The sequence below is a fragment of the Plutella xylostella genome, chromosome 31 (genome assembly GCF_932276165.1).
Source record: "Plutella xylostella chromosome 31, ilPluXylo3.1, whole genome shotgun sequence".
Lineage (NCBI taxonomy): Eukaryota > Metazoa > Arthropoda > Insecta > Lepidoptera > Plutellidae > Plutella > Plutella xylostella.
The window spans coordinates 2854188-2882078 of NC_064011.1; the positions used below are offsets into that span (position 1 = coordinate 2854188).

At 38.4% G+C, this 27891-nt stretch overlaps 1 protein-coding gene across 1 annotated transcript in view; it reads left to right on the plus strand.

Moving 5' to 3' along the window:
- Window positions 1-27891, plus strand: part of LOC105392640 (ryanodine receptor) — a 170963-nt gene that overhangs the window by 46064 nt on the left and 97008 nt on the right. Inside the window, exons 19-52 of the mRNA XM_048632203.1 lie at window positions 4119-4259; window positions 4620-4774; window positions 5206-5347; window positions 6528-6652; window positions 6964-7049; window positions 7188-7265; window positions 7599-7729; window positions 8039-8129; window positions 8535-8684; window positions 9587-9737; window positions 10290-10417; window positions 11092-11172; window positions 13444-13543; window positions 14901-15018; window positions 15260-15340; window positions 15637-15749; window positions 16719-16830; window positions 17123-17259; window positions 17905-18036; window positions 18423-18537; window positions 18928-19069; window positions 19430-19507; window positions 19939-20084; window positions 21093-21236; window positions 21818-21905; window positions 22301-22387; window positions 22817-22963; window positions 23331-23381; window positions 23489-23594; window positions 24132-24243; window positions 24805-24945; window positions 25481-25618; window positions 26037-26189; window positions 26575-26690. Coding sequence (XP_048488160.1) covers window positions 4119-4259; window positions 4620-4774; window positions 5206-5347; window positions 6528-6652; window positions 6964-7049; window positions 7188-7265; window positions 7599-7729; window positions 8039-8129; window positions 8535-8684; window positions 9587-9737; window positions 10290-10417; window positions 11092-11172; window positions 13444-13543; window positions 14901-15018; window positions 15260-15340; window positions 15637-15749; window positions 16719-16830; window positions 17123-17259; window positions 17905-18036; window positions 18423-18537; window positions 18928-19069; window positions 19430-19507; window positions 19939-20084; window positions 21093-21236; window positions 21818-21905; window positions 22301-22387; window positions 22817-22963; window positions 23331-23381; window positions 23489-23594; window positions 24132-24243; window positions 24805-24945; window positions 25481-25618; window positions 26037-26189; window positions 26575-26690 — 4016 coding nt within the window. The remainder of the gene's footprint in view (window positions 1-4118; window positions 4260-4619; window positions 4775-5205; window positions 5348-6527; window positions 6653-6963; window positions 7050-7187; window positions 7266-7598; window positions 7730-8038; window positions 8130-8534; window positions 8685-9586; window positions 9738-10289; window positions 10418-11091; window positions 11173-13443; window positions 13544-14900; window positions 15019-15259; window positions 15341-15636; window positions 15750-16718; window positions 16831-17122; window positions 17260-17904; window positions 18037-18422; window positions 18538-18927; window positions 19070-19429; window positions 19508-19938; window positions 20085-21092; window positions 21237-21817; window positions 21906-22300; window positions 22388-22816; window positions 22964-23330; window positions 23382-23488; window positions 23595-24131; window positions 24244-24804; window positions 24946-25480; window positions 25619-26036; window positions 26190-26574; window positions 26691-27891) is intronic.

Sequence of the window (27891 nt, forward strand, 5' to 3'; positions counted from 1 at the left end):
ACCCTCATAGTCAAACGTCCGCAGCCACTCGATTAATATGTTTTTTATTGCATTATTACTAGCTGTCTTCACCTTGTATATAGAGTTAAATATATTGTAAATAGTGGGGGCTAGGTAAGAGTAGTGTCGCTTGGCAAAAGCACTTTTTGCCCCGGGTACTGGACATCTATCAACTCTTCGTCTATTGGGAGGCAAGAATGGGACGTCTAATCTGTGATATCTTCGCAGACATTGATACACAAAAAGTTTTCGAACACTTAGTACATTAGCTTTTTCATACAAAGTAGTAGTGGAATGTTGAAAAGGCAGGAAAAGAAGAACTTTAAGTATCGCACGTTGAGCGCGTTCAATTTGTATGAGGTGAGTTTTACATGCTCCACCCCAGGCATTTATTCCGTAGCTTATTACACACTGGCAGAGAGCTGTATAGGTTTGAAGGAGAAGGTTGTTATCGGCAACTAAGCGTAGGGCTTTGAAAACGTATATTAGTTTACGGATTCTCTTACTCAACGCATTTATTTGTGGAAGCCATTTGAGTTTGTCGTCAATAATGATTCCTAAGTATTTTATTGTACTACTTTTGGCCAGTGTGGGACATTGGCAGATATGATTAACGGTTCGGTTTCTATTGCAAGGGTATACATGAACCTTCACAGCAAATTCATCAGGGGGATTCGATATAGAAGTTTTTCCAAAACTAAGGTACTTGGTCTTCGATGCATTGAGACTCAGCAAACTATCTTCTAGCCAAGAAGTAACCACTTTTAAGCCTTCTTCAGTGTTTTTTTTAACTTTGTCCCATGTTTTGCCGTGAAAAACTATGGCTGTATCGTCCGCGAACATAATGATGCTGGCCGAGTTTAATTTAAGGTCACACAGGTGATTAATATATATCAGAAATAGTGTTGGGCCTAGTGTGCTACCCTGTGGTACTCCATATACACAACCAGCATCATCGCTTGAGTGTTTATTCACGCGCACGCACTGGGTCCTATTGGTCAAATAGCTTTCAAACCATGAAAGAGAGTTACCTCTAACACCTATATTACTGAGTCGACTTAAAAGTATAGGTATAGACACTGTGTCAAATGCCTTTTGCAGATCCAGGAACACTCCAATGCATTTGTCAAGTTTATCAACATGATCAGTTATACAGGTGGTCAGTTTTAAAATAGCTTCTTCAGTTGAGCGCTTAGGTCTGAATCCGTATTGGTTTTCCGAGAGAATATTGTTAGATTCAAGATAATTTATGAGCCTTTTGTTAACAATCTTCTCCAGAATTTTTGAAACACAACTTAGAACTGAAATCGGTCGGTAATTACTGGGTGACTTTTTATCATCATTTTTATGAATAGGTGTTACTTTGGCTTTTTTAAATATATTTGGAAATACCCCTGTCTCAATGCTCATATTACAGATGTGTGCTATCAATGGTGATAAAACAATGCTACACGATTTCAGTATTTTAGTGGGGATTTCATCAAGCCCTGGTGCACTATTAGTTTTCATATTCATTATTGTTCTGTTAACCTCGTGTGGATCAGTTGGAGTTATGAACATTGAGAAGGTGACTTCAGGTTTTGAGGCTTCGTCTGCTAGTTCTTTGTCGGTTTTATTTAGTTTTTTTAGCGTTTCATTTGCTAAGTTTTTGCCAATAGAGGTGAAGTATTTGTTAACTACGTCTAAAGATTCTTTTGGATTATTATTAATATTTAAAAGATCTGTAGCTACGGTATTTTTCTTTCTATAATTGCATACTTCCTTCACTATCCTCCATGTTTCTTTTGTGTTACCAGTGTTTTGAGCTAATTTATCTTTATAGTAATGCCTTTTCAAAGATTTAATTAAGTTATTACAAGTGTTTCTATATCTAATATACTCTATTTTCAGTGTTTCGTTAGTGACATGTTCCCTTAACTTTTGGTGCAATTTGTCACGCTTGCGTATCGATTTGATAAGAGAAGTAGTAATCCACGGTTTTAACGGCCTTTTCCTATTTGCTATCTTTTTAACTTCGCTATTTTCCTCTATAAAATTTTTAAGGGTAGAGACTAGGTATGTTGCTGCGTCATCCACGTTAGCTAATCCATAGAAAAAATCCCAGTTTTTGTTTGCTAAACAGTTATTCACTCTAGGTATATTCGTCATAATTTGATATTCAATTTTGTTTTTTGTTAATGGAACATTATTAAGATATAATAAAATAGGAGCATGATCAGTGAATTTTTCAAATACAAGTGTTTGTGCTTGGTGATAAGTTTTAATCATAAAGTGGTCGAGGCAATTACGTTCTCTAGTAGGCTTGTTTACAGCTTGGCGGAGGCCATACGTTGCCATCAAGTTAAGATAGTTAGTAGAATGTTCATTTAGGTTGTCTGGCATTATATTGATATTAATATCACCTGTTAATACTATGTGCTTAGTTTTTATATTACTTAGAAGGTCACTTAGGGAAGCTAGATAATTCGATGGGTTTTTAAAACAAGCTGGACGGTATGAACAGATAATGGTGTAATCGTTATCTATAGTTAATACAAGACAGTTTCCTTCACTAATATCTTTTTCGTATACTTCGGTCTGTTTCAGTTGGTCTTTTACAAATATAATAACTCCATCATTTTGGTTATGACTAATTACAGTATTATATGATTTGTAGCCAGTCAGTGTGGGTATAGAAGATTCGCCATCTGACCAACATTCTGTTAGAACGATGACATCTACGTCTATATCAATCTTGGAAATAAACACAAGAAATGGGTCTAGGTTACAGTTAACACTTCTTATATTGACCGTTAGAATACATAAGGATTTAACACATGGATTCACTCTTAGTATATTATTACAGTTTCCAGAGGATTCTACATAACAACATTCAATCTCACCGTGAGAATCTATATCTATTGAATTATCTATAACATCGAATGTTAGTGATATTTTTCTTATGGTTCAGATCAGTGGATCTTAACAATAGCAAAAGCAGTATTGATCCTGCTAGTGCAATGCATGTGATACTGTCATTAAGGTTAGAAACATGTATCAGTACAAATAGTTGGCCATTTGATGCAAAAGTCTGTCTGCTAGTTGAAAAAAGAGTTTCAGCATTTTTATATATTAATGTGATCTCGAAATAGCTGTTGTTTTGATTATTCTGATTACATACAGTAAGAAGAGTACATCCTGAAATATTTAATGATGAGTAAAGTACAATTATAATTGAAAACATGCAATATATTAACGCAGTATTAATAAATAGTCACTTCTGGTTACTTAGTTTACAAAGATCACTTTCTGAGTCTATACGGACAAATTGACATCCCTCATCTTTCCTGAGAAGCACTTTGCCATAGGATGTCCAGCAATACTTAAAATTGTTCTGTTTTGCAAATTCTCTTGCCAGAAAGAAGATCCTTTTAGTTTTTGTTGTAAGGTTGTCAGATAGGTAAATTGGTTGGTTCTGTCCATCTAGGTTGAGGTGCCTAGTGTTTAGTTTGTTGTTTCTATTTTCTTTATTGAACAATTTAGTAGCTTGGAGTATTTTTTCTTTGGCTAGGACAGTAGTGAATTCGACTACTATCGGTTTGTTTGGTAATTTTGTGTTTGTACGAAATATGTCTTTGATTTCTGATGGTAGGATCGGAGATTTTAGAACTTGTCCAATGTTAGAGACTAGACTTACCAGGTCTTGTTTGGATTCAGGCATTTTTTTTGGGATATTTCTAATCTCTAGGCTGGTATTACGACTTTGTCTTTCAAGCTGCTCGATTTTATCTTCTAGGCTTGCAATATATTTCCGGTCCTCCAGTTTATCATCTTGTATTTGTTTCGTATTTGAACGTATTTTGACTTTTATGAACGGATCCTTATAAGGTATTTAAAAGCGCTAAACATTCTGTATTATGAACGACACACGTTCATAATGCTAAACATTCTGTATTATGAACGTGTGTCGTAATAATACCATTATTATTCTACTCTACTGACTTTATTGATCATCATCAAACCGTATTGCAGGACTTAAACCTCACCCAAACAGCCCCAACCTTTTATCAATTCTTCGACAGATACACACCTATAAATTAGATTCTTTATCCAATTCTAACGTTATATAATTTCCTCAGCGTCCGCCCGAACATCTTCGTGGGAAGGGTAGAAGGCTCTGCCGTGTACCAGAAGTGGTACTTCGAGGTGACGATGGACCACATCGAGAAGACCACCCACATGATGCCGCATCTGCGCATCGGCTGGGCTAATACTACTGGGTGAGTGGGGGTTTAAGTTGGTAGCATTTTATGCACCTACTACTTACTAAATTTCGACAGAATATTTTAGCTTATTTGTGGCTGTGAGTCGGTCTATGTAGCTACGATACTGTTGAATTTGATGACGATATTTTTTGGACTTATTTTATACTTATCCAAGATGGTTTATGAAACCAAAATTCTTGACCTTATTTTCCACAAAGACTTCTTTGTGCAAATTAACTCCTATTTATTTTTTTATACCTAAAATTTACAGCTCATTTTATGGATCTCATTACAGTATTGTTTAATAAAAAGTGCACTTATTACAGTCTACCTATAAGATAACAGAAATAATCTAACATCATATATTTTCCCTAGCTACGTCCCATACCCAGGGGGCGGTGAAAAGTGGGGCGGCAACGGAGTGGGCGACGATCTCTACTCATACGGATACGACGGCGCTTTCCTCTGGTCTGGGGGGCGGAAAACTGGCGTCAACAGGACTCATGCTGAAGAGCCGTATATTAGGAAGGGTAAGGACTGTTTTGGTTTGGATAGAGATTGTGATGAAAGAGTGGGATGAAAGACTGAAGATGGCGTCAGTGGATTAAAAGTGATTCTGAAATAAAATTGGTTGATACAGCGGCCATTTTGTTAATTTGTTTACAAAATTTCAATGGCGTTTTCCTTTGTTTATTTGATATTGGTTCAGTCATTTTCATAAGTACTTAGCCGTGTAAATATGAATAATATTGATTATTATTTTTACTTTAAAAAGGTAGAAAAGTATAAAGCAACTATTTATGAAGCTGACTAAGTATACTATGTCGATAACATGTAAGATTGTAAATTGCTATGTAATTAATAACCTAACCATTTTAGAACACGATTTGGTTTCTTCCTTATGTTAATTCATAATCCTTTTTACAATAATTTACTAACTAGTTCCATTTATCCCCACCAGGTGACGTGATCGGTTGCGCCCTCGACCTGACGGTGCCGATAATCAACTTTATGTTCAACGGAGTAAGGGTCACGGGGTCGTTCACCAACTTCAACTTGGAGGGCATGTTCTTCCCTGTTATCAGCTGTTCGAGCAAGTTGAGGTGAGTGAGAGAAATATTGCATATTTTGGATAAAAATTAGACAGTTTATGTATACTTACTGAACACTAAGACTATAGACTTTTGAGACCACCATTATGCATAAAAGGTCTAGTACTGAATTTTTTACAATTTGATAACAAGGAGTATAAGCATAAGCATAAGATCTTGCAAACCATTCAAGTCTATGAAACCTATTAAGGTGTTGTATTGCTCTCTAGTAAGAAGTATACTCGAGTATGCATCACAGGTCTGGAATCCGAGATACGACGTGTATATTTCTAAAATCGAAGCAATTCAACGTAAATTCATCCGTTATCTCGCATTCAAATTTAAATTACCGAAACGTACCTACGAGTTTAACTGTAATAAATTACACCTGCTCCCTCTTGCTATTAGGCGTAAAGCAGCAGATGTAACTTTTCTCGTCAAGATAGCACAGGGCAAAATTGACTGCCCGGAACTGCTTCAAAAGATACATCTGTCAATACCCCGTAGAAGTTTGCGTAAGTCTGTCCTCCTATATGTACCATTTGCTCGCACCAATTATAGGCAGAACTCATTTCTTCTGAGAGCATCCAGCGGTTTTAACGAGTTGTCAAATGCAAATGTTGATTTAGATTTATTTTGTAGCCAAGTAGGATTAATTAACTATAGTTTTACGGAGAGTTTTAGCTCATCTGTTTTGTTGAGCGAATAAAATTTGTGCGAGCTGTATTAAATTTCTGCTCAATAAGAACTTTTTTTACTTATTTTTACTAACATATGTGTGAAAACTTTTAATTGGCTATGTATTATTAATCGAAATTTCTTATGTATAATATTTAGCTGTAAGTTTTCCTATGAATAAATAAATAAATAAATAAATAAGACATTTTAAGGTAGCAATAGTCTATGTTGCACTATAGTTATGATGGTGTACCCCAGGGCAGTATTCTCAGGTCTACGGTATTTATAAATAACCTATCTGAACTTGCTGTTTGAAACCTTGAATACGCTGATTTTTTTTATATTTACAATTTAAAATGTTCCGATGATATTTATATTCTATCCCATGGTATAAATATTAACTGTGTTACCGCAGAGTTTCACAAGTCCATACGGCATTTGATAGCGCTTAACATCTGTTTTACCTTTGTCCAGTATTTGTATGTAAACCATTTCCCCCAATTTACCTCCACAGTTGCCGTTTCCTCCTCGGCGGGGAGCACGGTCGCCTTCGCTACGCCGCTCCTGAAGGGTACTCGCCTCTTGTAGAGTGTCTACTGCCTCAGCAGATACTTAGCTTGGAGCCTTGCTTCTACTTCGGTAAGAATACCACCTGTACAAACTGTCTTACCACCAACAATCCTTAAACAGCATCGCTTATCTGTCAAACATGTGTCAGATTCATACAAATTACTTCAGTTTTAACAGATGAGTGATTGCTAATGTGAGGAGATGGTACCCCTTTTTAGACTTTCATAAGAGCATAATGACATCTAGTGAGGAAGAGAGCTGAAAGACCTGAACTACCATCCGGCCAGAAGTCGTCCCAAGCTGGGTTTGACTATTCTTGGACAGTTTCTTTTTCAGAATATATTATGTATTTTATCGAAATACTTTGTGTTAATTTGCAGGTAACTTGGCTAAAAGGGCGTTGTCGGGACCACCGCTAGTTCAAGATGACACGGCCTTCGTTCCTATGCCTGTTGACACGCTTACGGTAAATAAAAAGCCTTTTTATCCCTTTTTAGATTATGTTATTTGGTAAAAACTGTTTAGATATTGGACGTGTTGAATTAGAAATGAGTTTGTTACTTACTTCGTTGATATTACTTATAATATATTTTTTTTCTTACAGATCACACTGCCTTCTTACATTGAGCAAATCAGAGACAAGTTGGCTGAAAACATTCATGAAATGTGGGCGATGAATAAGGTAACATATTTTCTTAATTTCCTTTTCATATTTTTCATTATCACTTCAATATTGCACTTGAGCTAATTTACGTAATTGCCCTTACGAATCTTTTTTCAGATTCAAAATAATTTTACGACTATTTCATTAAAACTTTCACTCTGCCCCATCACTTTCGTTTACCGGATTCTAAAAAGGAGGTTCTCAGTTTGATATACTTAGTTCGTACTGTATGTATGTATGTACGTATGTTTGCTCGCGACTATCTCACATTTCACTGCACCTATTTTGATGTGGTTTTCACAAATCTATTTCTCACACTTAGCAGAACGTTCACTTTCACTTTGACTTCAGATCGAGGCAGGCTGGATGTACGGCGAGCATCGTGAGGACTTGCACAAGATACACCCGTGTCTGGTGCCGTTTGAACGCCTACCTGCTGCTGAGAAGCGATACGATATACAGCTGGCTGTGCAGACTTTGAAGTGAGTGGAAATTTACTTTACTGCTATGAGTATGGATTCTATTTCCAATGTGATGAATATCTTGTGTTAATGGACCTTAAAAATACGGTTGTTTCTGCTTCTTCCATACAACTTTTGCAAAGATGATTGCTTGAAATATTCATACAAATAAAGTGTTAGGTATTTCAGCGGAAATTTAGTCTACTCGGGTACTCATCATTATCACGACGCGTAAGTTTGCTATGTGCAAGTTTTCGAGTTAGTTTAGGGTTAAGTAATTAATGTTATTCTACTACCATAATCATTACTAAATGGAGTGGTAATTTGCAGGACAATCCTAGCTCTGGGCTACTACATCAGCTTGGACAAGCCGCCAGCGAGAATTCGCAACGTGCGCCTGCCGAATGAACCATTCTTGCAGGTTTGTACTATTTGTTATAATAAAATACATATATACAACAAACAAATAATAACATTCAATATAGGTATTCGATCTCTAAAGGATCTACAGTACTAAGAGTAATAGAGCATCACATAGTTTCATATGCTAATATGACCGGCCCTCTGCCACTTCAGCTTGCAGATTATCTTATTTATGATGCAATCCTTCAGAAAAAAAACTCCTATCATAGCTCTTTCCGTACCACACTGACTGACATAACTAAACTGAATACCTAAATATTGAACTGTTTTAGAATACCATATCAGAATGGATTAACCAGTTCCCTTAAATCAGATGTATATATTTTACTCTTGGTTTTTTAAAGCCAGTATCATCTATTTCTTATGATTCCCTGTGTCCACAACATATTAACTTTCTCCCCAGTCAAACGGCTACAAACCAGCGCCTCTAGACCTCAGCGCTGTCACCCTGACACCCAAAATGGACGAGCTCGTGGAACAACTGGCGGAAAACACACACAATCTGTGGGCCAGAGAGAGGATCCAACAAGGGTGGACGTATGGGCTTAATGAGGTGAGTGAGCGGGATAGGAATAGTTTTTTTTTTCTACGGGATAAGCTTTAGCGATATAGGAGTAGTGGCTCTACTATTGCTAGGCTGAAATAGTTTGCAAGAATTCCATTAGATCCACGAATTCCACGGTGTAGCACAGTTCTACATCGCAGTGTTGAAATACCATGATAGCCAAGTAATTGATCGCGCAGCTTAGTTATCATGCAGTTTGTGTTCATATAAATCGTAGAATATACATGATTATTTATTGTTTTCGCCATGATTTCATATTTTATTTAATCTTTGTTCTGTTGCATGTATAATTATTATTACTGTAGCTTTTATTGTAATTATCTTTATGTAGAAACTTTCCTGCATCCATATAAACGGAGAAGCTCTCATATCATCTACTATCTACACCACGAAGCTCGCATATCATCATCTATCTACACTCCGAAGCTCTCAGTCCCCGCTACGCCGCCTGTGACTCTCACACCTGGTACGTTAGTGGATGCTATTAGGTGTGAGGGTCACAGCTAGTTTGGTGGAGGAAATCGCTACTGGGCATAAGGTGGTGGTCAAGATTTTTTTGGGGTTATTTGGTACTTATTTTTTTTTTGTTGCGATGTTGTTATTGTTTTATTTTTTGTGTATATTTTTTACTTATTTTGTTATTTATACATGTATTATGATGTATCATTCTTATTTAATTATATGTATTTTATATAAAATACCGAACAAAAGAATTGCTTCCCGCCTACATTCTACATTTTAACGTTATATTCTAGTAAAAAAATCTGAAAATCTTCTTTTAACTTCCAATACCAATGCTATCATTTAAAAACGGTCACTATTGCAATTACTTAAACGTAGTGATCTGATGACCATTTTACCCCACACTGACATCTCAAATCTCTGCCCAGGATTCCGACATGCACCGCTCACCCCATCTAGTCCCGTACCCTAAAGTGGACGAGGCGATCAAGAAAGCCAACAGAGACACCGCTTCGGAGACCGTCCGGACTCTATTAGTGTATGGTTATATGCTGGACCCGCCTACTGGCGAGCATGAAGGCAAGTTTGTTTGTTTGTTCATAGTATAAATCACGATAATACATAAATAAAAATACTAATAAACTTGCTGTACTGAAAAAATATGCTGCAGAAATATTTTAAGGTCTCGTTTAAAATTCCATATTCGAAAATGTGTTCTAATAATCAGATCATGGCTTTTTGCACTCGTGGATGGAAAAAGCATACTTATCCATTTTTATGAAATACCTACTTATCTAATCCCAATTACTCCTCCTAGGCTCTCTTTAAGATATTAAGTTTAACCTGTTGACTGCAACTAATTTCAAAACAACATCTAGCCTAAATCCGAAAGGTGACGGCAAAATTAGACAGAAGGCTGATAGTGGCTGAATGAAGAAGGCCGAGGACAGAGTGTTATGGCGCTCTTGGGTCTAGGCATATGCAAGGCTGTGGACCATTACGGACTGATGATTATTATTAAAAATACTTTTTTAGCTGTACTACCTATAGTTCATTTATGTAATTCACGAGCTATAGGTACTATGTCTTACACTAAGTTCAAAGCTTAAATATGATTTTTTCTAATTACAGCCCTCCTAGCCGAAGCTTCCAAGATGAAGCAAGCAGACTTCAGAACGTATAGAGCTGAGAAAAACTACGCGGTCAACTCGGGCAAGTGGTACTTCGAGTTTGAAATACTCACAGCTGGGCCTATGCGGGTATGTACTACATAAATTAAAAGAAACTTTTTTTTTTTTTTTCATTTTCCTTTTCATCTGCAATCAGTCCCAGAACTATGAGCAGATTTCTTCTCAGTTTAATGGCATTGAAAAGAGTCCCCCAGCGGGAACCCCTCTTTATTTCATCGCTAGGAGTGTGCCAGCTCCATAGGTTCCCTTCTCTTCAAACGAGGTTGGAAGTTTGGTGTGGTTAGCTGAGCAGCTACTTCGTTCGGGTGGTTACAGAGACGGTTTCTGTAAGATCCAGCCTGAGTGCGAATTTATTCAGCTACTGTAGGTATCCCCATGTGCTCATGTAGTTCGCTGATCCTTATAAACCAGGGTGCCTTGCCAGTAATAAGTAATTAAAAGAAACTAACTTTAAATTCTTTCATAAAATCTTGTGCCTTCTGCACTTTTATCGATGTAAATATTAATAAATCGCGGTTCACCTTAAAAATACAACGATTGGATTTGTGGGAGTGTCATAGTTTTCCTGGCATTAAAATAGTAAGACTGTGACATAGGCTATAAATCGACGGAATGATATTCAGCTGCTAATTACCTACACTGATTATTTCTGATCACTGTTCCGGGTTCGATTCCCAGCTGCGATAGATATTTGAGACCTTGGCATAACAGTTACTCTAAAAATACATGTTTTTATTTCTCAGGTCGGCTGGGCCCATGCTGACATGCCACCAGGTATGATGCTCGGACAAGACGAGAACTCTTGGGCTTTTGATGGATACAATGTAAGTACTTATCCCCTCAATTTTTCTCGTTAGATTTTAGTTATGTTGTACTATTTCTTTAAAGATTTGGGCATGCAGTCCGGACAGCGTGACGTGACTCTGACGTCTCATATTGAATCTGGTGTTTTGTAAGGGTGAGGCCGCATAGGTGCGTTGCGTCGCTTCATTACAGAAGAACGGTCATAAAAAGTATTATGACAGCGACGAGGCAACGCTCTTTGGCCTCGCCCTAACAAGTCAAGTCGCCTGCGTGCCCAGACCTTAAATAATGTAGCAATTATTAAGCAACAAACAATATTATCTCGTCTAAATATCCATTTATCACATAGTGCTTGAAATGGCACGGCGGATCGACCGATTCGTTCGGGATGCAGTTCAAAATCGGCGACATTGTCGGGTGTTTCTTAGACGTCGCCGACCAAACTATTAGTGAGTCTTTGAGACGGTTTTGTGACGTACTGTATGTGGATGTATTGTTTCTCTGGTATAAATGTTAGAAGTTATTGGAATAGAGAGATTTTCAGACAGTCGAGTGTGGAGTTTGATAGTTGAAATTTACGCATTTGGTTTTTAGTTTAGCAGTTAGCACACCCGTACCTTTTTATGTTTTTTTAGGTACTACTGGTGTTTCACGCATTAAGGATTTTTTTTGGTGATAAAGAGAGCCATTGTTATTTGTTGTCCTTTCTATCGGACCAAGTTATTTCAATTAACATTAAAAGATATTGGAAATGTCAAAATAAAGTCTTGCAATAAGTAGGTAATACCTACTATCTCAAAAAATGATTTAAAGTTACACTTTGAATTATATACTTTGTTGGATTTAAATATAATTAATTTTGCCTTTTCATATAATTTATACCAGAGAATTTTCGTCACATACATACACAAATAAATGTAGTTAACTTGTGTTAACAAAAATATATATTCTGTGTACCGGTGGTTTCTGTTATTCCTATGTTCTGTACACTATACAAAGAAAGTACTCGTATGTATTCGAATGTATGTTTATCCTATGTTTAGTTATTAAATGTCCTGTATATTAAAATGGTAGGATAACTTTATATCAGAGTTATGTAAGTAATATATCCTTTATATGTGTTTATATTTTTATGTATCCAATTTGTTTGAAGATATACTTACCATAATAGCATAGATACGGATAAATATCTCTAACTCGTCTTTGTAGCTAGTTCTTTGAAATTAGCTTTAAAATAATGGACATACCTACCTATTCAGTCAAAGATTAAATTTTCAAATTTCTTTTACCATGCTGTCTAATGAATAGCTAAAAAATACATCTTACATGTAAAATGTAAGTAAAATATAATTATGGTGACATGTCCCGGTCAAAGGTGTAATTTCTCAAGTAAAGCAGGAGAAATAATTTATCATCAAATTCAATCGGCAAGCAATAGCTTCTCTATTAACCTGTAAAGTCTGTTTCATCAATCTTAGATAATAAATTGACAGATTCTGAACTGTATCAACTGTCGATTGTCCCACGATTAAATGACGTATCGTTCTATTAGCGGGACAATCGACTGTTGATGTTGATGAGCGGCTCAGAATCTGTCAATTCAGTATCTGAGATTAAAAAACAGACTTTAATGAATCGACAATCTAGGAGAAATATCCCTCTTTCCACTGCTGCACAAGCCATTACAGAATAGGCAACAAAGGTGAAATTTCCGAATTAAAACATAATAAAGCATACGTTGTTTACTACCTAATGTCCCTGTTTCTGCTGCTGAACTAGCCCTTACTGAATAGGTAATAAACCTAAATTTCCCCCATTAAAGGAGGAGAAGGTATACGTGAACAGCTCCGAGTCGTTCGGCAAGCAGTGGGCCGTGGGGGACGTGGGGGGGGTCTTCCTCGACCTCATCGATAACGAGAGAGAGCGGCGGTAGCCCAGTCGCGCCCGCTTCTCACGACGGAGATGCGGGTTCTAAACCCGGCGCTGATATGTACCAATGTATACCATCGCTCTAAAGGTGAAGGAAAACATCGTGAGGAAACCTGCATATCTAGACTTAGCACACCCGTGGTGCAAGCTTAGGAATGCAGTTTAGGGTATAATTAGGTAATAATAGGGTATAGGGCATAACGTAGGGTATATTAATGCACAAAGGTTCAATTCTAGAGAGCTACACCCCCCATATAGAAAGGATAGGATAGGAAGTTAATCCCGTAGCTATACCCTGGTAAATAAGCCCTCGACCTGCCTGTTATGAACCTAAAATAAAGGTGAAATTTCCCGCATTAAAGGAGGAGAAAGTTTACGTGAACAGCTCCGAGTCGTTCGGCAAGCAGTGGGCCGTGGGGGACGTGGTGGGGGTCTTCCTCGACCTCATCGATAACACCATAAGTAAATATGATGTAGATAGAGACGCGGTTTGGTGGTACTTCTTTTGTTGAGTGGTGGTTCGAAGGACCGTTTTAGGGTGGGTTTTGGGGTTGTAACTGCATTTTATGAAAAGCCAAATTATGAAAAACCTATTTATTAGGCATCATTAAAAATGCATTGATTTCCATGGAGCTAACTGGAAATTTATTCTTACAGCAAACAGATTAAAACTTCAAAGCTAAGGTTTAATTTCCTATGTAGGTAAATCTGATGAATTTGGCAAAGACAGTTTAGACAGACTCTTATTTCAGAAAAGTTACTTATAAACTAAGATGCAATAAAAATATAATCTATTCTTAAGTATCAAGATATTTTATCTGTATGGATGATTTATAATGAAATATAGGTACTACGTATATTAAACTCTTTGTAAAACTCAGGAAATACCACCAAATGCAATAAAATCGCAAAAGCTGAGCTGTAGCGTCATCAGAACCACACTGCTTTGCGAGCTTCACAAAGCTTCAGAACAGAAAGCTCTATCCAATCAAAATCAATAATTTGCACCGCACCAATTAAAAAAACCTCTCATCGTAGGAGTTTGTATAAAAGATCATTTCATCATGCCTCCAAACAAAAACAATAGTAGATTTCAAACCTAACACAAAACACATAAACTATTGAAAACACTTTAAAGACAGTGTTCCATCCTCGTTACTAACACTTGTAACTAACTTCATTGCCTGGACTATAATTATTAAGAATAACACGTTTTTGAGATACAAAAATATAGTTTGATACCTGTGTTAATAAACTACTATTTAATACGATTTACTTAAATTAAACGATGCTTTTGTATCTCGACTAAATACTTACATTTTGACTAAAACTATTTCCCATATCATCGCTTGTGTAACTAATGTCACTAAAAACTAACTTGGTAACTTAGATGACCTACCTAGACTAGAGGTATCTCTTAAAATAGTTTGTACAGAAGCTTCGCCAATCTATAGGTACATATTTTATGCACCTGAGTTAATAGTTAGTAGTATATTCAATTCAGAAGCTTAAATTTTTTGCGATGTCATAATTTTAACATTTGAACATCTTGCTTTCTATCACAAATAGTACAGCACTGTTTACTAGGCATCCCAATTTTTTTTATCTTTGTATAGTTTCTTGTCTTCAATTTGCATAGTACCTACTGCCATTTAACTGGGTACTTATCAATACTTATGCTTGGCAGACATATTAAGCTCTAAGTTCATAAGTGCTTCTCTCTGTAGCAAAAGCCATATCATAGAAATTTCTTATTTAGGGTTGGCGAAGCACTGAAACATACGCTAAATAAACTTCTGACATATTCCTTTGATCGTAGGTTTCTCTCTAAACGGAGAGTTGCTAATGGATGCCCTCGGAGGTGAGACCACATTTGCAGATGTTCAGGGGGACAACTTCGTACCGGCTTGTACCCTGGGCGTTGGACAGAAGGCCAGGTAAGTTCATCTAACGTCTAAGGGCAAATATCAATGAATATAGATGTCACTTAAAGACATTATTTTAAACTACCTACTCGTATTCTAAGGCTTCTGTAAAATTATCTGAAAAACACATAAATATAGTATGGGAACAATAATTTAACAAAATATGAATGCTTAAATTTCTTGAAGTGTCAGAGAAAAGTCGACCTGAACATGAGCAACCCTCCTAATTATGTAATTTAATTTGCTTTTTCAGATTAACTTACGGTCAAGATGTGAATACTTTGAAATACTTCACGACGTGTGGTCTGCAAGAAGGCTATGAGCCGTTCTGTGTGTAAGTACATAGTTACCAACTACATTTATATTCAAACTTTCCGAATCTCCCTATCAATAGAGCGGTGCCAGGTATGTTTAAGGCGGCCTAGCTTATGCTTGCTCTGCAGATTCTATTCGTGAGCCTGTCTCGGAATATGATTGTGGTCTCTACGCAGGGTATAGCCAATCTAATTCCATTTGAGGTGTTTTATCTGCAGACCAACCTTTCCCTGGTAGGCACGGCGTAATCCATCATACATGGTAACTCAACCACGAGTCCTGAAATTCATTGACTCGTTCATTCTCATGTTGCAGCAACATGAAGCGTGACGTCACGCACTGGTACACGAAGGACCAGCCCATATTCGAGAACACGGACGAAATGGCCGACACCAGGATCGACGTCACCAGGATACCCGCTGGCTCTGGTAAGAAGAAATCATGCCAAGAACATTTTCTTGGAAAATGTTGCCAATAGAAAAAAAAAACACGCACTCACGCCTTGTACTAATGTACTCCCTTGCGGGGTAGGCAGAGGTGCATTGCTGCACCCACTTTTCGCCAGAGTGTCATGTTAGTCCCAATGTAATAGGGGGCGGGCCTATTGCCATTTTACGGGCACATCCAAGACCTGAGAACAAATATCTGTGTTTAAACAAATATCTGCCCCAGCCGGGAATCGAACCCGGGACCATCGGCTCAGTAGTCAGGGTCACTAACCACTACGCCATTCGGTCGTGTTGCCAATAGGAAGAACTATAATAATAATGAAATAGCTGGCATTTTTTAAAACTTATAAGATCCTCAACCTTACATGGCTTTGTCCTAATAAAATTATAATTAACTACTTCGAAGGAAACCTTTCAAACCATGGTATTTTAGTTAGATATAAGTACCTAAGATCGCAATCATGAATTTTAGCGGAACCCTCTATTGAAAACTCTAAGTTGGCCAAAACAGCACAGCCGGTGCAGGATTCGTCACCGAGAGGTTTAACCAGTGAACAAAGTGTCAGTCGCTGACTGCCCAGGGTGCATCCGACGTATACAGGGTGTTGCAAAAAGGGTATACTAAGCCGAAACCAGCATGTGCAGCATGGTATATCTAAGCCCGAAACTGAAATCAGAATTTCAAAATTCAAGAAAAAAAACTCATTCTCCATAGTAAAATGTCACGTGGCCAACATAGTTTCTATGGAAAAAAATAAATAAAAATCGCGAATTTTGAAATTCTGATTTCAGTTTCGGGCTTAGATATACCATGCTGCACATGTAGCTTTCGGCTTAGTATACCCTTTTTGCAACACCCTGTATAAAGAAAAAGTCTCCACCGCCTTTTGTGTACTCGCAAAACTGTTATTCGTTTCAGCACCTGAACTATACAACTTCTATTTTCAGAAACACCCCCCTGCATGAAGATCTCACACAACACGTTCGAGACGATGGAGAAGGCGAACTGGGAGTTCCTGCGACTATCTCTGCCGGTCATCTGTCATGCTGAGTTCATTGAGTAAGTTTCATCCAAAACTGTTCAGCTGTAGCTAGTAGCTACTGTCTAGGGTCGTTGTGAGCTATACTTGAGAACCCTGCTGTATGCTCTAATGGTTGTTGATTCTGCGGCAGATATGGTCAGCGTAGGTGCTTCCACTATAGTCTCCAGATAGATTTTTTACATCCATGTCGACCATTTTAGTTATCTGATAAAGCCTTGCATAGATAGCAGCAGGTGATGATCTTTTGATAATGGCGAACATAATATTGACGGTGATGAACTTTATTTAATCCGTCCTCCAATCTTCCAGTGAGAACGAGAAAGCCCGTCGCTGGGTGGAGATCAAAGAGCGCCAACAAGCCCTGATGAAGGAGGCAGCTGAAGCGCAGATGCCGGCGCACATAGACCAGATCATGAGGAGTGGGTTCACTATGAACGATATCAAAGGTCAGTGTCGGCAGCTGCGTAAGAAGTTGCTCTTTGCGTGACTAGAATCCTGTATAGAGGTTATCTAGGAGGTCACAAAACTGGAGAGGCATGTTGGCTCTTCATACAAAAAGTGGTTAGTTTATTGATCCACAGTGAAAGATTGCGATTTAATAAATCACTTGATTTTCAACTGTAAGGTCGTACCCATTGTTTCATCCTAGATTAGCCATGTACAGGATTTATAAGATTTGATAGTTTTGGATACCTACCTGAAGAATAAGACCCATTATTAATTAGTTTTTTATATGTTATTTCCTGATTTATATAATTTATTACTTATCTGCTTAGCAATGTCCATAACTAAAGTTTTCTTTAAAGTACGTAAATACGTTTTATTTTTCCCGCTTCCACCCTTGCAATACTTATTTCAGACGAAATTTTTGAACCCGTAGTCTGACAATATTTACGTGTTTGTAACATTGAGTCGTTTTAACGAAAAAAAAACCCACATTTGCTATTTTGAGTCCATTTATTTCAATTTACTCATTGCCTTTAGGTGACAAAATGTCAGCAAAAACTTTTTCAATCAAGTATGAAGTCTCTGTTGTTATAAGTAAAGCTCAATTTTACAAGCAACCCTCCCTAACCTTACCTCACCCAAAGGTCTACATCGCGACTATGATGATGGTCAAGAGGAGCCAAGCAACTCCAAAATGAAACGTCTGCCGTCGCGGCCCCCGCGAAAAGGATCCCTAAGTCGGGGCGTTACGATTCAAAATTACTCGTTGCAACCAGGTTGTTGTGTGTTTGGTGTTTTGTCATCTGGTTTGAAACGCTTTTTGTCTCGCTCTGATGTTCTGTCTCGCTCTAGAGTGGTGTCTAAATTCGAAATTTGATCATACACTCATGTAAAACACGTATCAAACAAGATTCACTGATTAAAATATATAACATTATCTGGAATTTTCCCGACAAAAATACATAGATAAGTAATTGTTTTGTCAAATATGTAATTCCATGATCAGATAACTGACATGAATTCACGATTCACAATATAAGAAATACATACTTACTTCGAATTGGCTTCCTATTCTATGTCTAATAACCATTTTCCATCGTCAAAGTAACCTTTAACATTACAAACACCCTTATTCCTTTAATAACTAGGTTTGTTTCCACAGGTCAACAGAACGGCATGCATCGCACTGCCAGTGAGATGGAAATGTCGAAGTATGAATCTGGCGCTCAAAGTGTCACTGATGATAAGAAAGACAAAAGGGGAAGATCTCCTTTCAAGTAAGTATTTTACTACTTATTTTGTATTTAGGTATAACTTTTCAAACAGACTATCCTCCATTGTTTAGTAAATTAAATTTAACAGCTCGCCAAAAATGTTGGTTAAGTGAAAATGTACAGGTGTTCCTCAGGGTAGTGTATTTGGGCCCACTTTGTTTCTTATCTACCAACCAATGAGTTAATCTCTATTGCGGCTATACATAAATAACATTAGGGGTGCATTTAGATATTATTAATCTCATTTTTATTTTATGCTTGCCTATCATAACGGAGATAAAATACAACCACGTAAGTAAGTTTAGTAGTTTTACAGTAAGTTTTATTTCATCGCATACAGAAGTAATAACCAGATAGCAAAAGAAACTAAAAACAAACCCTCCATATCCACAGATTCTTTTCAAGGAGCAAACGTGGGGAGAGTGGCGATCGCAAGTCGCGTAAATCAAAAACGCCTGATCCGTTCAGTGACGCCGAAGTGTCGCCTGAAAGAGCCGCGCCGCGCCGGCCCAACCCACAGATTAGAGTGTCTCAGGTATGGAACTGTGTTTGAAAATGTACTTTATATCAGAGGTATTTTATCATTACACGATTATGATTAGATTTTTTTGTTCAGAGTGCTATTTTATCATGATTTTTACAGCATATTTTTTATTAGAATTTTAAGCCATTATAATTTAGTATTACCATTACAATAATCAGCATGAATTTGTTCCCTATGTTTAAAACATTACATTTTTGTATATTATTTTGTTGAATGATTTTGATGACTCCAAATAATACTTGTTAATAATTGATTAATTTGCTACCATTTCTCCATATAAGTTATCCATACCCTTTGTAATTTTATAACCTTTTTGTTTGTTTTCATCCATTTTATGTTTTCCCCTCGAAGGCGAATCAGAGATATGAAAAGAATCAGAGCAGGCAAAATTTGTATGGCAGCCAAGGGGGTGGCTTGAATAATGGCAACGTAAGTATTTATTGGCACATTTTCAATCGAAACCATTAGGTATTCTATATTCCCTCATTTTCACGTCTTACATAGGTACCTGTCAACCTTTCCTTGCATTTGAAATTATTACTAATTAAACATCAACATCTACATTGAATCAGCTAAAAATCATCTACTGCTAGCCATTGGCATTTCTCACAACTCAGGCCAGCCTTCGCCATTCAACGACTACCGCCTACGAATCTACAAATAAAATGTGTTAAGATAAAATCCGTAAAAAGGCGGCCTTATGCAATCTCAACAAGACAACCTTTGGATCTAAGAGAGAGTTTAAAAATACTCCAGAGGTGTAGGTTCTATGTTATAAAAGTCCCAACCAGTAGTATCTTATCGCTAACAGCTTTCTCTCCCAGGAAACCATTATCTATAAACTTTTCTAAACCCCACAGACAAACCTGCAAGTGAACACGCCTCCAGTGGAACGCAAGCAGATGACCGGTGGTGCCCTCTCTGGAGCGACGACGGAGACTGTCGGGAATGAGATATTCGACGCGGAGTGCTTGAAACTGATCAATGAATACTTTTATGGTGTTCGGTGAGTACATTTTATATAAGACACTACGATACAAACGTAAACACTATCTAGGGTAGCAGGTTGCACGTAATTCAAACCAATTCAATTTAGATTTCAAAGACAAGTCATGTTTGTATCCAATAAGTTTAATTCAAGCGAAGAGCTATGCTAAAGTCATCATAAAAAAATCGCAAATGGGTTCTATATTATCTTAGTTGCGTTACGACATCGGCCAAATTTTTGTTTTGAAGGGCCTAAAGATGGTTTAGGCCCTAAACCGTCCTAAACGTCAAAATTGCTTTATTCACTGTCAAAATTTGGATACGTTAGAATACTTTAGAAGTCTAGTCTAGTCTAGTAAGTAGATGACCGGTGGCGCCCTCTCGGGGGCCACGACGGAAACTAGATATTCGACGCGGAGTGCTTGAAGCTCATCAATGAATACTTTTATGGTGTTCGGTGAGTCTATTATACCCCTTGAGCAGAAAAAGGAGCATCTTAGGGTATAAAGTGAGAATAATAAGACCTTTAGTCTTACTATTCTTACTTGCTCACCCCCTTTTCATTACGTAACGTCTATTTGTTATTATTGAAAAAAGTTTATTTTCTTCATATTAAAAAGTCACGTGGCGACGTGACCAAAGTTTATACCGAGAATTTCGCAAATTTTTAAAAGTCATAGAATGGTCATCTCAGTCACTTTTCGGCTTACTGTACTCTTTTAGCGACCGAATGGCGTAGTGGTTAGTGGCCCTGACTAATGAGCCGAAGGTCCCGGGTTCGATTCCCTGCTGGGGCAGATATTTGTTTAAAGACAGATATTTGTACTCGGGTCTTGGGTGTGTTGATTTATATTTAGTATCTATCTATCTATGTATTTGTGTAGATATATCAGCTGTCCGACACCCATAACACAGGTTCTGCCTAGCTTGGGGTCGGATGGCCGTGTGTGAGATGTCCCCACATATTTATTTATTTGTATTTATTTATTTAGCAACACCCTTTATAAAATTACTATTCCCCCCACAGCATCTTCCCCGGTCAAGACCCAACCCACGTGTACATCGGCTGGGTGACCACTCAGTACCACTTGCACTCGAAGGACTTCAACCAGTCGAAGGTCACCAAGTCTTCCGTCATCATCACTGACGATTATGATAGAGTTATACGCAGGTATGTCTTAGTTCCCGACAACTCTCTCAGCACAAGCTTGCTTGTGTTGAGGTCCACCAACCAACCCAAGCAAAACCCTTCCTTCATTGGAAGGAAACTCAAGCCCCAGCAGTGGGGAAGTGATGGGTCGTGAATAGTCGTGATGATGTCTTAGCTTGGGAGATGAGGTACTTGTGTATTTTCTTTTCACCTTTCTACATTTCATTATTTAGTTAAAATATGTGTAGAAGGAAATATAAACCCTTTTACAATCAAGGTTCTATTCCCAAAACGGTGAAGGCAGAATCTCTACTTATGGCACTGATAAGTTTGATTTAAAATTGGGAGCATCGAATGTCTAACGCCCCGAAAACATAGCCAATTACTGATGATGTTCTCTGTAGGTATGTAATATTGGTATTTAATGAAAATATGTAAAGCGGAGTACCTACTAGATCAATGTTTTTACTCTTTGGTACCTAAGTATATGCCCCCTTTTGTAAGAGCCCTTTTTTCCAGTGAGCAGTACTTTGCTCTCGTAAAGAACTCATGTTCGTTAAGAATGTTTTCATCATTTCTAACTACTTACATTCTTCCTACAGTGTGAACCGTCAGTCGTGCTACATGGTGCGAGCTGATGAGCTCTACAACGAGGTGATGGCCGAAGCTGTTGGGAAGGGAGCGTCTCAGGTAAAAAATACTTTATATTATTACTATTTACTGTTTGCAAACAGAAGTGGCAGTGTGCCGGCAATATTTACCAAAGAACCCAGGACCGGGAGATGGTATTAAATAGTACTTACTCAAGTAGACAGAGACAACGAACTGGCAAGTGTAGCCTGGGACTCCCTTCAGTCCGCTAACCCGACGAACAACTACTTAGACAAGAAGCCAGAAGCCATATTATAAACCAAATCAAAAATTAAATAGGTCTTTCGTCTTTTCCGTCGTATCTCAATCTCCCTTCACTCACTCTCTCATACTCCTAACCCCACACTGCATTGTCTTCTATGCCCCGTCAAGGGTCTACAATAATTTGACTACTACTACTACTACGGCACTAATGATTCAACTCCTATCCTCAGGGTATGTTCGTGGGTTGTTCCGTGGACACTTCGACCGGCACAGTCGCCTTCACTTGTGAAGGAAAGGAGACCAGTTTCAGATTCAGTGTGAGTAAAAATTGCGTTTTATTGTTATAAATTTAGATAAAATTCTTCTTAGTTATAATTTTACCGACAAAGCTTACAAAACTTACCTATAAGCTGAAGTGATAGGGAGCTGGCTTTATTAGCTGAAGAACCGATAAATTTGGATAGATATGTATTCGAGGGGACACCTCGAACAGGCAAACATGGCAAGGCCTTAGACGGTAGTGATAGTGGCTGGATGAGAATGGCCTAGAACACATAGTATTGTGGCGCTCCTTTAGAGATTTCTCTGTTTCTCAATGGACAACGGAGAGACCAACTTATAACAACACCCGATAATCTTCGGGGGTATACATGAGTTTATCTATTAAGATATGATTGGATCCTGAGTGCTGCATTGGTGATTGTTGGCTTATATTATTAACTACTCTAAATCACGCATCTTTCCAGATGGAACCAGAAACGAAGCTATTCCCAGCCATCTTCGTGGAAGCGACTTCCAAGGAGATTCTGCAGATAGAGCTAGGCAGGTCCCTACACAGCCTGCCGCTCAGTGCCGCCGTCCTGCCCACTAGCGACAAACATGTCATACCACAGGTATATAGTTACAGAAATATATAGTGTTTTACACGGTTTACATGATTCAGTTCACATTCAGTCATGTTTTATACATGACTTTTGTCTGAGACAAGTCTGGTATATTTAAAGTGTAAGTGATTCGTGTCTGTTTCGACATTTTGTGCGCTTTATATGGATCCGTTATCGACAAGGTAAACGTCCATATATCGCGATTAGCGATAAATATGCAGCTGAAACGACCATTCAATGTTTACTCAGAATGCAAACTCTAGTTCATTATGGTTTGTTTATTTTTTATATGTTCTGTGATTATAACATTCTTAACCACTATATCGTGCAGTGGAGGAAAGAAATGTATATTTACAATCATATTTTATTGTTCCAGTTCCCACCGCGTCTAAAGGTGCAATGCTTGAAGCCTCACCAATGGGCCAGGGTAAGTGTTTCTATAAGTAACTTCCACATAATATTTTAATTTCAATTTCTGTACCTAAAATAGTGAGTAGTAAAATCCTAATAGTAGATTTAATTGTCTCTGGCCAGGTACCAAACCAATCTCTGCAAGTGCATGCGTTGAAGCTATCAGACATCCGCGGATGGTCTATGCTGTGTGAAGATGCAGTTTCTATGCTGGCTCTACATATTCCAGGTAATTTAATTCATCATTATTATCAGCAAGAGTATCTTCAACTGTTGAACATAGACCTCTCCCAATGAGAGCTAGAACACTCTGTCCTCGGCCTTCCTCATCCAGCCACTACCATCTACCTGCCTAAAGGTTGGTCCAGGACTGGAAGGGTTACCAAGCTACGTTTGCATGTTCGTGGTCTCCACTCAAGAACTCAGAAAAATTTACCTCCACGGTTATTGACAGATATATCCAGCCCACTGCCACTGTAGCTGGCAGATTTTAAGAGGTATATCTGTTACTTTATTTATCTTATGTGCGCCAAATAAAGCTCCAACGGAGACTTATCGCCTGTTACTGGGCAGTCCGCCACTAATTCGTATTTGACTGACTAATCCTTTCAGCACAGTGTCAATTTTACGTAGCTGTTGTGTTTGTAACCGAAACGAGTAGATATCTTACCAATTAAGTACTTAATACAGATGTTTCGCAGATAAAGAAATGTCCCCATTTTCCCCCATTTATTCGTCACACTAACCACCCTTTAAACCCCAACAGAGGAAGACCGCTGCATCGACATCTTAGAGCTGATAGAGATGGACAAGCTGCTGAGCTTCCACTCGCACACCCTCACCCTGTATGCGGCTTTGTGCTACCAGAGTAACTATAGGTCAGTATTGTTACTGTAATATATTATACAGGGTGCTGCATCGACATCCTGGAGCTGATAGAGGTCAGTATTGTTACTGTAATCTCAACCCTGCATTCTCTAAAACTTGGAGAGCCGAGCGTAGCGAAGTATTACTAACCTTACCGGCATTTTCTAAACGCTAAAGAGCCAAGCGAGCGAAGTCATACACCTCAACGCTATTGGTATTGCCTAAAGACTTACTAATCCTTATCGGAATTTTCTAAACCCCCAAAGAGCCGAGCGAAGCGAGGCCATACAAACCAACCCCATATTTCCCAAAACCTATAGAGCCGAGCGAAGCGAAACAGCACAAATCTAACCGGCATTCCCTAAAGTATAAAGAGCCGAGCGAAGCGAGGCCATACATCTAATCCCCGAATACCCTGAATCCTAGTGCAACCTGTGAAATTAGCTAGCTGTGAAAATTCAATTTTCCATTTCAATATTATGTTTCATTCAGAATCGACCTCAAAACCTACTTCCTCCCAAAAACCATTTAACTACAAACCCTTCTTTAATCTCCATTTTATCTCCCCCCAGAGCGGCGCACGCTCTCTGCCAACATGTCGACCAAAAGCAACTTCTCTACGCCATCCAGTCTCAGTACATGTCGGGGCCGCTTCGCCAGGGCTTCTACGACCTTCTCATAGCGTTGCATCTAGAGTCGCACGCCACCACCATGTGAGTATTATTACTAGGAAATATCTTAGCCAATAGGTAAGTTGAGAAGTTATTTTTTAATCCCTTTACAGATGCTGGATAGGAGAGGATTCAGCAATCATGCAGCATAGCGTGCACCAATGGCATCAATCCCTCTTGATGCTTTCATAAATGCCATTGGTCGCTATGTCGTCTAGCCATCTTGATAACTGAACAATTGAAAATCGTTCTGGCCGCAATAGACCAATAGTGTCCGAGCGGCATAGAGCCCATCAGTGGCATTACAACGTCCTAACGAATACTTCCCACACCTTTGATTATACCGTTTTTATTCTTATCAAAATATCAACTTGCACAGTCGATAAAAATAATTGTGCAATGGATTAAACATATTATGTAGCAAGCATAAATCTGCAAGTTTTTCATATTTTATCATGTTAACTTGCAAAAGTCGACTTCTGCAATATTTCTACAACCCCGCTTCTGATTCAATTCAATTTTAGTCCCATCTTTTCCAATCCAAAACCACCAACCCCACCAATTCTGCCCCTTTCAGGGAGGTGTGCAAGAACGAATACGTGATCCCGTTGGGCCCGGAGCTGAAGGCGCTGTATGAGGAGCCGGAGATGGGCCACAGTCTGCGGAGCCTCCAGACCGAGAGTGTGAGGCCTATGATGAAGATGACTGATATTGCGTGAGTGTTCGATTGAGTGGTAGTTTGTCTGGTTGTGGTCGCTTTAAGCAATAAAGCCGCCTTTTTGTGCTATTTTATTTAAATGTTGTCATTTTGTAATATTGTTTCAACCACAGTAAGTTTAGTACTGTGTGCCACAAAGAACATTATTTACTGAGTGCCTCTAGCAGTAACTATCAGGCTGTGCAAAAAAAATATGGACAGAAAGAAAATAAAAACTTTTTACGTTTTTATGAAACAAAATTATGTTGTGGTCATGTTCTGATTCAGTGATTACTCGACAATATACTTCCTGATGATTTGATTTCCAAGCCAGATTCATATTCATTAATGTTTGAGTGTCTTATCTAAAAATTATGTTATCAGGGCTCTGACATATTTTCTTCCTTTATTTTTAATACAAAACATTTTCTTCCAGTGAAAGCATAAACGAGATAAGCAACCTCTACTCGCCGTACTTCCCTCTCGATGTGGTCCGTGAGTTCGTGATGCAAGCCCTGGCTGAAGCGGTGGAGACTAATCAAGTGCATAATAGAGATCCTGTGGGAGGGAGCAATGAGAACCTTTTCCTGTGAGTATTCCTATACATACTGGATGTAACTCAGGCTTCTAGTATTAAGGTTCTGGGAATTCCCAACTTCTTCAATAAAGCAAGAATTTTGCCAAGATTGTAATTAGTAATACGTGATTTTTTCTTTACATAGCTGTTTCAGCTTATTACGACTTTAGTTAGCTGTTTCAGCTTATTACGACTTTAGTTTGCTGTTTCAGCTTATTGCAGTAAGGTCCAAAATATATAATACATAGATTGATGACTGATGACGATACAGTAACTCCTGCCCGTTCCCCCTGGCCGCTCTTTATTACCTTCATGCGGGAGTTCAAATCGCACTTCCTCGTTATAGAACATCCTGTATTAGAACATCCTGTATTTGAACATCCTGTATAACCCGCAGGCCGCTCATCAAGCTGGTGGACCGTCTGCTGCTGGTGGGCATGATGCGCGACGAGGACGTGGAGAAGCTGCTCATCATGACCAACCCGGAGACCTGGGACCCCACCTTCGATAAAGGTAATGAGAGGGATTTACATCAGACGATTCGCCAGAAGATTTACGCGGTGCGAAAGCTCGCGGCATATGCTTTAACATCTAGTATACATAGGTACGACAGACGTCTATTATACTAGATTCCCCAAGTGCACGTACTTCGCGTGTCAACACTAGTCAAAAGTTTAAGCATTTCTCTACTTTGGTTCATACATTTAGTTCCGTACAGCTGTAATTGTTAGCGTCAAAAATCAGCACGCGTGGTTTTTATAGAAATGGGTGCATTTGTGGTCAGTACCTATCTAGTATAAATAATAGACGTCTGTGGTGTGCCCACTGTGATTAGCTTAAACTACCAACACGTAGCAAGAACTAGAGAAGGCACCCGATGACCTCCTATTGAGCGCCATTTTTTTTTACATAATTTTGCCCTGTTTAAACTTATTAAACTAACTTGACCGTTATTCAAAGCATAATATACATGAGAGTAGCGTACTTGACTTCCTGTCTGTACTAGCCGTCCGGAAACCGATCCATCGCGCCATCTTGAAGACCACGTGACTCGTCCATGCTTCCGCCACCACAAATAGGCAGATGATTTTATACTTTTTGAAATCATGCTCTCGTCATTGGCGTCTTTGATTTCAAGCGGTGCGGACGTGCCCAGCTAGCATTAGCTGGAACCCACCGCATTTCTGTACTAAGTCGTATTAAATCTTAAACTTGCTTGAAATTTTTATTTCATTATTTTTCTACACCAGTGTTGAAATAAATGTGAATTTTGTGCTTAAGTGACCCTGATTTGGATCTCAGTGCATTATTATATTGGTGAGCCTTATTTGGCGAAGCTTGGTGAGTTTTTGTAACATTATTTTAGGCGTAATGCCCGTGACTTTCGAAATAATTTTCGTTCAGGTCAACGAAACAGTAAATTAAATATAACTTCGGTTAAATTTTAAACAATAATTATTTGCTTACTTTAGCATTAGCTATTGCCCGTTTCTTTTTGAATTTGTTAGTGTTAACAATGCACTTTTGATACGGAATAGGAACAGAAACAAGATTTATGATGGACATTGTGATTAACGGTGTTACCGTTCGGTTTCTGTTTAGAAAATGAGTGAACCCGGTCCATCGACGAGCAGGGAGGCGGCGGAGGTCCCGGCGGAGGCGGCGGCGACGGCGCGTGGAAGCAAGCGAGCGCGCGCATCCAGCACCAGCTCCA